The following is a 12,581-nucleotide window of genomic DNA, read 5'->3' on the forward strand; positions in this document are numbered from 1 at the left end:
TCATGGGTGGTGATTGACCTCTTCTATGTAACAAGCACACTCTAGGACAAGGTTTCTGGTATATGTTTATTTCCCTAGTGGTTGAACATGATGGACCTATGTCTTTTTTCAACCTAACGTACTATGTAACTATGTATTGTACTGTGTAAATAGTGAAAACAGCAAGGTTTTCATAAGACTTGAAAGTTATTTCAAGGTTTCCTCATTAAAAAAAAAAAAGTCAAGAATCTCAAACTACTTTTCCGTTAGGGAAGTGCTTGGTGCAGAGGGTGGATGGCACAAATGTTGAACATGTAGAGTGAAGGTCACCTCCTAATCTACATCCTTCATGATTTCTTTAACCCAGTGTTTTCAGCCATTTTATTATGGAGGAACCCTTTGAAATAACTTTCAGGTCTTCAGAGAACTATAACTACTATATCCACAGTCCACAATCTATTAGTGTGGTGGTCAGCAGGATCATTCTTTTTACATTGCTCACCAGTGGGAAGAAGGCCATCCTTACAGATGAAAGTGGACAATCCATCAACCTTCTCCCAATATATATTAATCAGTTTAAGCATCAAGTATTAAGTATAGTAGTATAGCTTATACAATTTCTAAACAATGTTTTTGGAATTTATCTTTCTATTATAATCTGCTGTACTGCAGCTATACAATATGGCAACCTGACAAGATTCTGCAAAAAAAACAAATCAAGTTAAATAGATTTTAATAGAATTTAGTTTTCATAATAGCACCCTGCTATTTTACTAATCATTACCCCTAGAATTTTTGGGAGCACCTATCTCTATCAACAGGTATTGCCCACTTTTCTTACCCTCTAACCAGTCACATGGTAATCCCCCTGTGCACACCCTTCATTGCTGACAGAATACTGTGACCGGTTGTGGTAATTTTAGTTGCCAACGCATGGGTGGAGTAACCGATGCGCTGTCAATGGGAGTGTATTTCATTGGATTACTGATGGTCATTAGTATGGTACAGGTAAAATCCTTAGGCTTGAAGAGTCTGCACACAATATCAGTTTACATTCAAACAAAATCAGGTTTTTATTATGAAATATATTATTACAGCAGAGGCACAGATATGAAGTGCTATAGCCAGAGCCACCAAAAGCCTTCATCCCAGAATCCAAGAGGCCAGAGAACACAATCTCATAATGGAACTCTACTCACCCAGTAGATGTAATATGGGCAACAAAACAAGCAACATTAGAATTATATATTTAGGCTATTGCAGTCTCTGTTTTTCTGTGACAGGGAACCGACAACAAACAGTACTGTGTCTATGTAAGTATAGGATGGAGAACTCCTTGCAAACAGTCAAATGTAAAGGTAAAATGATTTATGCAATTATTTTCAGGAAGCAATGTGATTAACATAATACTGCCACACTGTCCTGGTAGGTCTCACCTAAGCCTCACATTTCAGTTTTTAGGAAAACACTAAGCCATATCCAATCAGTGGGCCTATAACAAAGGCATGGCAATTTAAAGTCCAGCTTTATGTGGAAGATTGATGACATCTTGTGGTATGAAAGAGATCCTGCAGGAGACAGCTCTGAATAATGGCAAGCCTGACAGTTTTTTTTTTTTTTTTTTCCTTTTTAACACAGGCTGGGGTAATTTTTGGGGAGCTGGGTAAACAGTGTGGCAGAAGTATGTGGATCACAAGATGGGGTGAAAATAATTACAAACCTTTTGGCAGGGAAACCAATTATCAAACATTATACATATTTAAACTCCGTATTTAGCACCAAAACTCATGGGATTTGCCCTAAAACCTTAGTTAATGATGTAGTTCCCAAAGCAGCAAAGGACACAGATCTAATATGTACTACAGAAATACATACAATTGGGAAGTGCTCAGGATAATGGCCAATTCTATTAAACATCCCCCATCAGTCATCAAATACTTGTATACACTTAAGATATACTTTTCACAGACTTTTGTTGCCTCAACTTACAATGCAAATTAGGTGGCTAAAACAAGTGTATGATTTCACAACACCACCTAAACTGAATTAAAAGAAACCTAAACTATCGAAAACTGATTTCAAGAGAACCTGGAGCCTGTCCCTTTTTCCTCCTAGAAATGCTATTCCTTCTACTACAGACTTTAGAATGGATTCCTTATCCCTTTCATGATGGTCTTTGACCAAAGCAGCTGCTGAAGTAGAAGACTCATTGTCTAATCAGTTGCTCACACTTTTTCACTGCCCTGGCACTGGCCATTTGATCTGGAGGGATGTTGAATTATAGAAAAAGGATTTTTTAGAGCTTACAATTTGTGAATAGCTATAGGGGTGGGTGCTTCAATCAATTTAGAGCACGGTTCTTTCTTTAGGCATACCTGTCATTATTTGCTGCTCTATAATTTTTTATAACTATAAAAAGAAGCAATATACTTGCCAGTCAGGCCAAGTGAGTCTATGAAAAGTCCTGAAAATATTTATATTTTTTTACAATGTACACTAAAACATTTCAGAGTTTGTCTGAAGTTAAGTAATGTCAGTTCCAAAAGTGACAGGTCCTCTTTAAATTAACTCAGATGCTTGGAAAATGCTACAGATTCCTTCACAGCACAAACACTCAAATGCTGTATAAACATGTAAAAATGAAGCGTGAACATTTCTTAGATAACATTAGGATTGGTGTTTCCCCACATTGCTCTTGGATAAAGAGAAAGGACTAAATGAACATGACACAGCATTCTGTACAAGAGACCGTTTCACTGCAGGGCCCCAGCCACTAGCCTGGGCATCTCCTGGCACAAAGTGGACGCATTGATAAATACTCTGCATAAAGACCAAACTGTAGGGCGGATTTTTATTGGTTGATGTTCTGTGTGCATAAAAGTTGGTTCTGAATGTTCAACAGAGTCGGTTAGGACTCAGCGGTAGAGATAGTCGGCCTGGATGTTTGCGCCAATCTCAGCTTCCCACTTGTCGCCATTGTTTAAAAGTTTCTCTTTGTTGTACAGAAGCTCCTCATGCGTCTCTGTGCTGAACTCAAAGTTGGGACCCTGCAAAAAAAATAGGTTATAGGTGAGTAAAACCTACAACTTCATTTATGTATCAAGATGATATTTTTTTTCACTGTGATAGGAGCTGAAACTTACAAAAGCATTTTTTTTTGTACATGGCTGACCAACACTTTAGGCCATGTGTACTACTCACACCACTGTTCATCAGGCCATGGTCTTTTCCAAATGCAGTGCTACTGAACTCTGAATGCTAAATGCAGAAACAGCTTTGGGATTGGAGGAGAGCATGTCCATATGACCTGTCCGTCGCATATTTCTGGCTCCCCCGCTTTTATTCAGCACACAGAGTGCTGTACTGTGCTTAGAAAACACTGTGGTCCAATTTTCATAGCTGGATGGGGTCACTGTGAAATGATCTGTTCTCCAATATTTGCCCTCCAGCTGCTCTAAAAAATAAAAAGGGCTGCAATTTGTCTAATATCTAAAAAACACAAAAATGATGTTCGCTCCAAAAGGAATAGCTTTTTATTAAAGGTTTTGTTTATACCTTGTATGTCTTGTATGTAAAAAAAAATGTAAAGAAAGAAAAGCAAAACATATTTAAATCTAGATAATTTGAAAACGAATATTCAAACTGCCAGTAGGCTGTGGTGAGTTTATTGCTTCCTCATGACAGGAACCACTGTTCCTTGAGAGAGTTTCATGGTAGCATTTCCCTGCAGCACCTCTATAGGGAATGAACGAGAGTGGCAGTGAATGGTATTAGTATTGCTTACTGTCGCCAGCTGTCAAATGTGATGTGCTGAGTGTTCCAATGGTTGGCAAGGTGCCAGAGATGGGGAGCTATGTGGCATCACTAGATCCCAAGGCAGGTCTGAACTGGCCCCAAAGTATTGTAACAACAAAAAGATATACTGCTGTCAACCTACATTTCTTATCCCCATTAGAAAAATTTTAGTATGTTGTAACTTGGTTTGGTGAGCCTTAGTAGGTAGCTCAGCAAAATCCTTTGTTTGAGTTGTAACTTTGAGCAGAAGATTTAAAAAAAGAAGGGAGCCAACTGCACAAGAAGTAAGCAAGAGATTGCTATGGTAGTCTTCTGTGCAGGAACAAGCATGCAATTAGTAGTTCTTAGGTGTATGCTTTTTGGCATCATTAAGTACATGAGTCAACATGAGAGCCAGGCAATCAACATTAAAGGAAATGCCAGCAATCACAGCCCTTCACATTTCTCTTAAAAAAAAAAAAAAAAAAAAGAAAAATAATTATAACCCACTCTGTCTACCAGATACAGTAAGCTGGCACACTGAGTGCTCTGCAGGAGACTGTTCCACTATTTTGACAATAAAAACAAAAAAAAAAAAAAAAAAAAAAAAAAAAAAAGAAGAAATGAGACAATATAATGGACAAAATAAGAGACAATACCAAAACTAGTTTGCTGCAAAGATTGCCTCTAGAATTTAGTCCAGTGACCATATGTGCCATCTAGTGTCCGAACAGAAAAATACAAACACTTCCTCAGCTGCATAGCATCTTGAAATATACATTTTACTGAATGATTATGTAAACCCTTTCTGGACTATGAACCTTGAACCTTGGGGAGGAGAGGAACATTTTTAACCTACATTAGACAGATGTGTACTGTTACTCAGAGCTTGCCAAGTCTATCTTGCTATACTACTTGCTTTCTTGTCAGAGCTTGCCAAGTCTATCTTGCCATACTTCTTGCTTTCTTGTCACTGCAATGAAACTAACCTGGAACACAACCTCATCACTATTGGTCTTATTTACCCCCACCAATGACACATTCTGTTCCAGGGCCCTGCTGCAGCATTTGGAGATTCGGGGCAGGACCAGAAAGAAAATGTACCCACATAAAGTAGGAAACTTCATTACTGAAGGTAACAACACAGCCACTTCAATAAACTTTCATCATATAATTTCTGTCTTCTTTCCACAACTCCCAATTATGTCCTACCTACTGATAACATCACCAGATCTTGCACTTCGCAAGATGGAGGGATGGGTCTTTAGAAAGAGCCTCCAAATGTGAGATATGGAGTGTAAGTCTCACTATGTGCAGGTTTGAGATCCTGAACTGGTTCATTTACATTTGAATGATGCCCACATTGACACAGTGCCCAATCTTGGGCATGAGCGGAAGGAACAGCACACATCCTCCTAGGATATGTGATATATCTCAGGAGTTTGCAGGTCCCCCCTTTAGTCTTAATCATCACAGTAGTAGGCAAACCTTAAAAAAAAGCCCAAAAAAAAAAAAAAAAAAATCACTTTTTTTTAGTAATTATGTAAAAGGGAAGGAGACAATTTTAAGTTGGGTTTATGTTTTGATAAGTCCACTTTAAATAAAATGTGTTACAATAAAGGTAGTCCCCGGGTTATATACGAGATAGGCACTGTAGTTTTGTTCTTACGTTGAATTTGTCTGTAAGTCAGAACAGGTACAATTATTTTAATAAATGTAATTAGGACAGTTTAGGCAGCATGGTGTCAGTTACTGTAAAAAATCCTCACTGCGAGTTACTCACAAACAAAGCAAAATAAAAATCTTATCAGTTTTATAAAGGATGCATAAACCTTTATAAGATTTTTTTTTAACTTTTCAAAACAGCCACAGATTGGTCTCCTCTCTTAGCACCTCCCAGATCAGATGTTCAGGCAGCTATGTTAAGGAGCTTTAAAATTACCAGTAGTTTCTTTGCTTCAATGCAACCCTGACAGCCTCAACACAGGCTGTGCTTTCTCAATTGCAATGGCAGCCAATACCTATTCCTCTTGTCTATTATGGCAGCTGGTCAGGTTCATGTGCAGGGGAAGCTGAATTGCCAGGTATTCTGGCAACCAAAGCTAAAGCTGGGCATGCGCAGCTCAGCTTTTTGACAGATACCTAGAGCGATCAAGTAGGTAGGAGGGATATCAGCTGCCTTTTCTGCAATAATGTTGCAGAATGACCTACCCAATTATGGATTTATAAGAGAGGAACTTTAGTCCCACCATCGAATGTATTACCTCCACAATGGCATCAACGGGACAGGCTTCTTGGCAAAACCCACAGTAGATACACTTAGTCATGTCAATGTCATATCTTGTGGTCCTGCGGCTCCCATCAGCACGAGGCTCTGCCTCAATTGTAATAGCCTGGGAAAAAAAAGCCATTTATTTACTATAACAGAAAAACATTCTGTCCCAGTATGCCTGGACTAAGTGCAAGTGAGGCATTAAGAATCCAAATTGCTTCATTGGTGCTATCAAAAAAGGGACTTGCCAGAGCAGAATGGGAAAATCTATATATGGATACAATGAACAAGGTTTAATATCATTATTGCCTAAACCATTATTTGATGTAATTACACATACCTGGGCAGGGCAAATGGCTTCACAAAGCTTGCAGGCAATACAGCGCTCCTCTCCTGATGGATATCTGCGAAGTGCATGCTCACCACGGAACCGCGGGCTCAATGGACCTTTCTCAAATGGGTAGTTTATAGTGGCGGGTTCCCGGAACAAGTAACTGAAAGTCATTCCCAAACCTGAAATAAAAGAAGGCTCTGCAAATTCTATAGATTGGGTAAACCTGAAATCAAGTGTAAGGAAAGCAATTAATTCACTTCAGTAGGGTCTCCACCAGCCTACAATAAAAGATGAAGTGAAGAAGTCCTGTGTAAGTTCCAAATTATGATTTGGAGTTTACAGGAGGATTGAGCATCATCTTCCTATCCTGATGCTTGTGCCTATGCAACCAATTACCAAGTCTCAAAGCTGTCATATGGAGCAAAGATTACATACTGAAATTCTGGATATTTTGGCTCCTGTTGGTCAAACTGGACACCCGTAAAAATGTCCTTATGGAAAGGGCACCAAAAAATTGAAACTGTTGCTCTATCCCTTTAACCCATGGCAAGTTTAAACCCAATAAGGACACAGACTGCTGCTATTGGAGACTGCAATCATGAACACTATGATGCACATTTGATGGACTGTTTGTACACATGACATGATGTACTTTTGATCAATATTCACTAACACTAATGATTAAGCCACATCCTATCAAAAGCCCAAAAATAATTGATTGATCAGCCGGTAATTCCCGATTGTTAATAAATCAAGGGTGTATAGAGCTTGGGGTATTTAGAATACAAGCGTCACCAGGACAGCATTTCTTCTAGTGGTTTGTTGCTTTTCACTTCCAGGTGCAGGTACATAAATTTGATATTCAGAATCCAGTTCAAAAGACTTTATAGGTTTTTTTCAATAGAATCTTACCTCTGAAAAGCTCCGTCCATAGCAAAGTTTGAGCTGCCTTGTCAGTTACAGACTTCATGTCAGTTAGCTCCTCCCTGGCATTTACATATTCTAAAAAAAAAAAAAAAAAATAGAAAGAAATGTATACCGCACATTTAAAAGAAAGGAGCAAACCCATTTTCCCAACAAAATCATTTTCAGGAATTTGCAGCAAAGTTTCTTACTTGAAAATCTTGACAAATTCTGCACTTCCTATTTCAGGTTGACAACTATAAACCCCTACCTCACAATTACCAGAGGAGGTGTCAAACTGCTTCATGAGCTCGTTCAGTTGGTTGTTTGGTTGCCTATCAGGTCCAACAGATACAGGCAATACATGAAGAAATTGGCTTCAAGAAAAAAAAAACTTTTGCTTAAGAAAACTGGATACAGTAGGGCATGACTCAAAACCTACTGGTAGGGTTTACATACACTTCAAAGGGATACATTGGGGAAATTTAACACTATATTTATAAAGGATGATTGTGATATTCACCTAATATTAACACATGGTCATTCATCCTGCTGCAGATTTTTTTTTTCTGTTTCACATTGGGCCTGAGGACTGGGAACAAACATTAGAATCTTTTTGTTGAAAGGTAATTAACACCTGTGGCAAGTAACACTTTTTTTCTGGGCATAAAAAAAAAAAACTGCTTTCTTGAAAGTGTTATGAAGTTGAAGTAAGGGAAATGATTAACTACCCGTAAAGATTTGGTTTTTCACCCAAGAATGGACCAACCCCTTTACTTACTAAATGAATGCATTTGAGGACCCACACTGAATGGTCGGACCAGCGTCTGAGAGCATGGCGGACCTGAGAAGAGAACAGGAGAAAAGAGAAAAATTACTAACAAAGAAAAGGCAAAATAAACTTAGGAGACATACAGGTACTAAACACCTTTGCCTCATTGTTAAGTGGGAAAATTTCATGTTGGCTGGGTGTTGCTTGACACAATTCAATTACCACACTCCAAACACAAACCATTCCACATAACAAAACGCATATTAAAGAGGAACTCCTTTCACATTGAGATTTGGATAATATGGGGGAGGGAACCATTATCCATTCTACAGTTGGTTTTGCTTACACTGAGAATATTTATCCGTACTTCCTTGTCAAAGTCACAAATTAGAAAGTACAGGAAATTGGGCCTACCCAGATACATACAAGAAGTCTGCAAAAAGCTACTCATGCTGTTAAACATAAGTGAAAGTTCGGTCATGGGAATTATACACCTCATTCTTTACACTTACGCTCTTTGCAAATCTATGTCCTCCTTCAGTCTGCAACACTACTTGTATTCAAACAACACACTAATGAATCTGTACACTTCTGACTTGACCAAGTAGCAAAAGTTCAATTTGCATAAAACAGAACTAATCATCCAGCCCCCCTCTCCCATTTGTCACAACCTGACCCTGACATATCAAACATTTTTCAACCCCACAAGAACGTTATCTTGGTGTCAAAGTGACCCTGGACTAACCTTCATTCCAAGTATTCAGAAAATTCCCAGGTACTGCCACTTCCTCCTGTGCAACATCTCCAAAATAATCTATATCTTGTCCCCAGAGAGTACTAAACTGCTGGTATACACACTAAGTGTCTCTTGCCAGGCTCTCCCCTCTATAGTCTATCATGAGTGTTACTTCTCTATGCAAACATCCCAATTGTCTTCCTTTTCATCTCAAAATCAAATTACCCCACTTTGCTTTTAAATCACTCCACACTACTTATGTCTAACCTACTTTTCCAATATTGTACATAACTACACCTCTGATTGTCTTCTCCATTCTGGGACATCTGTCCCCAATCTGAAAGCTCCTGTAGGGTACGTAAAAATTAAAATAGTGCCCCAGCATTTGATATGTATTTGTAATTCAAAGAAACGGAAACCAAAATTGTAAACTATAATAGAAAGACAAGACCTTTCCCAGGACAATGGTTAAACAAGAGAGATATACACACAGGCAAACTGCTTACCTGCTCTCCTGGCAGCGTTATAGATGAGACGAGCCCCCAGCATGCTCACTTTGTCTGTAACAATAACAATAAATAAATAAGCATTAAGTTAATAAACCAGCAAAAAACAGAACATTCCTTGGAAACAAAGTGAAGGCTCATCTAAGGATTTACAGCATCCAAATTACAGAATCAATTTGATGGCTATAAAAATCAAAAGTCTATTTAAAATGACTTTCAACTCCTGTAATGAAGTGACTGAAAACATACCTTTTCTGCTGCCTGTACCACTTCAACAGACTTGGCCTCCTGAATGACTTTACATGAACTTATGTTAATTCATGGCAGGGGACTAACTTAGTCAAATGGTCACTACTGTCCATCCTTTAATATGTATCCAAACGGTGAACCTGATGAAGGGCTAACTTTGCTGTCATGATGACATAATGAATGGGAGAATCCCTTAATGGCCATGATGTATTCCCACACAGGCAAACAAAATTTTTAGTAAATGAACTTTTCAATTTTAAAACACCATTATGTAGCGGTGCTCTTTTTCACACAGCGAGGACCTGTCCTGCAATTAGGTTTCCTCTTACCAGATTGAGGTCCTACAATTTCTCACCACCTGCTCCCTGTGACGAGAAGTCCTGCCTCCTCATACAGACACATGGCTTCCTTTGTAGTGTAGGCATGCTGAAAATAAAAGTCTGGTTTATATTGTTCTAGTTGGGCTTTAGTCCAATAGAAAAGTGATGTAGAATCCTACTTATAGCAAATATCACACCAATAGGGGATCTTCCATTCTGTTCTTGTTGTCCCATTGACAGCATTTACCAGGACAGAAAATAAGAGCAAACCTTTTAGCAGTAAAACACCTGAGAGGGGTTACAGCCCTTTACTGATCTATACAAAGCCCCCTTCAAAACTTTGGGCTACCTGAGCTTTTAGACATAATGTTCTAACATGCTCAGCATATCTGTACGTAAGACTTGACTGCCAAAAGAAACGTTCAGCGATACATTGTCCAGGCTTGCCTTGGACACCAAAGCTTACATCTTCACTAGGTTTACATCTATATCTGAAGTCCTTAGCCATCGTCATTTGAGGGGTCAGGATGACAACTCCTGGGCATGTGCAATGGAGCCTTTTTCTCCCTTTAAGGGCTCTAAGTGAGCCATTGCTGTATCCTTCAAATTAAGCATGAGGGAGTATGTGACCTCCCCAAGGTGCTCAGGCTAGGGCAGTTGATTGCCACATGGAGAGTGCGGTCTGGTGTCACCCACCCAGGTAAACTCTGACACCAGAACTTACCCCAGGTAAACTTCTGCCGTGTGATGAAGTGAAGGATCGTGAATGGGCGAGTATACCTGGTTGCTAGGGTGAGCAAAGTGACAGGTAAAACTGCTAGGATGACTTCAGTCAGTGACCACATACTCATTGATCTTTCAAATGTCCATAAAATCATCTTAATAATGTGACTTGATCAAATTATGCAAAATAGGAAACCTATCCACATCAATCTAAAACAGACACAGGAAAATATAAAGTGTTACAGTTTAATATGTGATTGGTTCACACTTGTTGTGTCTCTAGGACAGGAAGTGAAGAAAAATCTCTGTGGTGGAACACAGACAGCAAAAATATAAACAGAGAAGAGTTTTAACTAATCCCTATTTATTGTAAAGTGAAAGTATGGTTATATAAACACTTTTTTTTGGGGGGGGGGGAATACAATCAATACAATACAATAAAATCAATTGGATACCTAGGAGAATGTTCAGCTTAGGGACACCCCAATGATAGGTTACTGTACATGGTCCGTTAATAGAACACGGGGGAGCATAAAAATAAATACTTTTTAGCACAAAGTAACGTTACACAAATCACTATATTTGAATAGGGTGAAGTAGGACATACAACAGGCTACTGAGCATGCGCAATGTATGTACAAGGCCTTCCACACATGCTCAGTAACGTCACATGACCAGTGTGCTGTGTAGCCGGCTGTGCGTTCCACGGGGTACGTCTCTTGTGGGTACACTTCCAGGCGACTATAGAAGTAATGAGGGGACAAGATTCGTTCGTATTGAATGACACGGTGATACCCGCTTCAGCAGTATCTCCCGCTCCGGTTTATAGTCAGTTCCCTCAGACTAATGCCCGTGCTCACCTGACAGCTGCCGCTGACCTTGCTGCTTGCAGGCGACCGTAAATGCTGGGGAAGCGGCGATTGGCCAAAACTGACGTCATTTAGACGTAGAGGCGGGCCTTGGGTTTTACGTTGCGATGTCCTTATTGGCTAGTTTTCGCCACGCCTTACTACTGGTAATATTTTGAGCAGCGCCTATCTTATTGTTGATTGGATGAAAAATATCTAGCAGGGATTGGCTTTCCTCACTGTTCGTTTAGGGATTTTCTAATCCGATTGGTTAATAGTAGTAAAGTGTCATTTGGATGGAGCCGGACTGTCATTGCAGGGTCGCATGAATGTTTTTTACTGACATTCACATTGTATGTTTTACCTGTCAATAAATCTGCCCATACACTTTACAATCTGCTTGTGCATTCTCTAAATTTCATGAGATCCACCAATCCAATGCAATATGAGTTCCTGTATCAATATCCCATTCCATTTATAGTCAGTAGATCCAACTGAGATTGTACAATAGGATTGTAACGTGTATGCTCAGTTTAAAAAAAATGTTTTTCTTTTTAATAAGTATCCCCCCAGTTCACCTTGGAATTTCACTGGATTAAATGATAAATATTATATAGTACAGTTTCTCTTAAATATCCCCATCTTACCTCCCCCACCATTCCCCTAAATTATACACAAATATGTCCCAGTTATTCACAGATCTATAGATTGTAGCTGACCACACTGGATTTCCATAATTTTCAATTGTGGGTGAGGGGGACTTCTTTAAACTATAATTTTGGTAATGTACAAATCAATAGCAGCTCATGTTTTGTGATCTGACAGATTCCATTTAAAGTTCCTTTGAAAATAAAGGGCAGATCCAGCTGCAAAACTTATTTTTAATTCAGAGCTGCCCCTGCAGTAATGTCTGTTTACCACAAGGTGTCCTCAGTCCTCCAGGTTGTATGATGCCTATTGGCAATCAGGGACATCACCACCAAGCATTCACCTTCTAATGGTGCAAAGAGCAGCATTGATACCTGGGCTGGTTTTAGGGTAGAACATTGCCTAGAGACCCCACATTTTACAGAGTCCCAGTTGCATCAATTGCAAGCACATTGATGCCAGATGATGGGTCACCATACAGGGGCCACCACCCGCCTACAAATTCTTCCCACCCAGT

The 12,581-nt window shown here is 39.3% G+C and overlaps 1 protein-coding gene across 2 annotated transcripts; it reads right to left on the reverse strand.

The window, feature by feature from the left end:
• Window positions 1-1,027: 1,027 nt before the first annotated feature.
• On the reverse strand, window positions 1,028-11,529 carry NDUFS8 (NADH:ubiquinone oxidoreductase core subunit S8). Of its 2 annotated transcripts, none has more exons than XM_072425041.1 (7): window positions 11,429-11,529; window positions 9,277-9,330; window positions 8,044-8,106; window positions 7,272-7,361; window positions 6,366-6,538; window positions 6,018-6,146; window positions 1,028-3,026 (listed from the first exon to the last, which is right to left on the reverse strand). In XM_072425041.1, exons 2-7 carry the CDS (start codon window positions 9,317-9,319, stop codon window positions 2,895-2,897), a joined length of 630 nt encoding a protein of 209 aa, XP_072281142.1. In that variant the 5' UTR covers window positions 9,320-9,330; window positions 11,429-11,529; the 3' UTR covers window positions 1,028-2,894. The 2 variants fall into 2 exon arrangements, with proteins under 2 accessions (XP_072281142.1, XP_072281143.1); XM_072425042.1 differs by lacking the exon at window positions 11,429-11,529 and adding an exon at window positions 9,855-9,879.
• Window positions 11,530-12,581: the final 1,052 nt, after the last annotated feature.

Source organism: Pyxicephalus adspersus, chromosome 10, assembly GCF_032062135.1.
Source record: "Pyxicephalus adspersus chromosome 10, UCB_Pads_2.0, whole genome shotgun sequence".
Taxonomy (NCBI): Eukaryota; Metazoa; Chordata; class Amphibia; order Anura; family Pyxicephalidae; genus Pyxicephalus; species Pyxicephalus adspersus.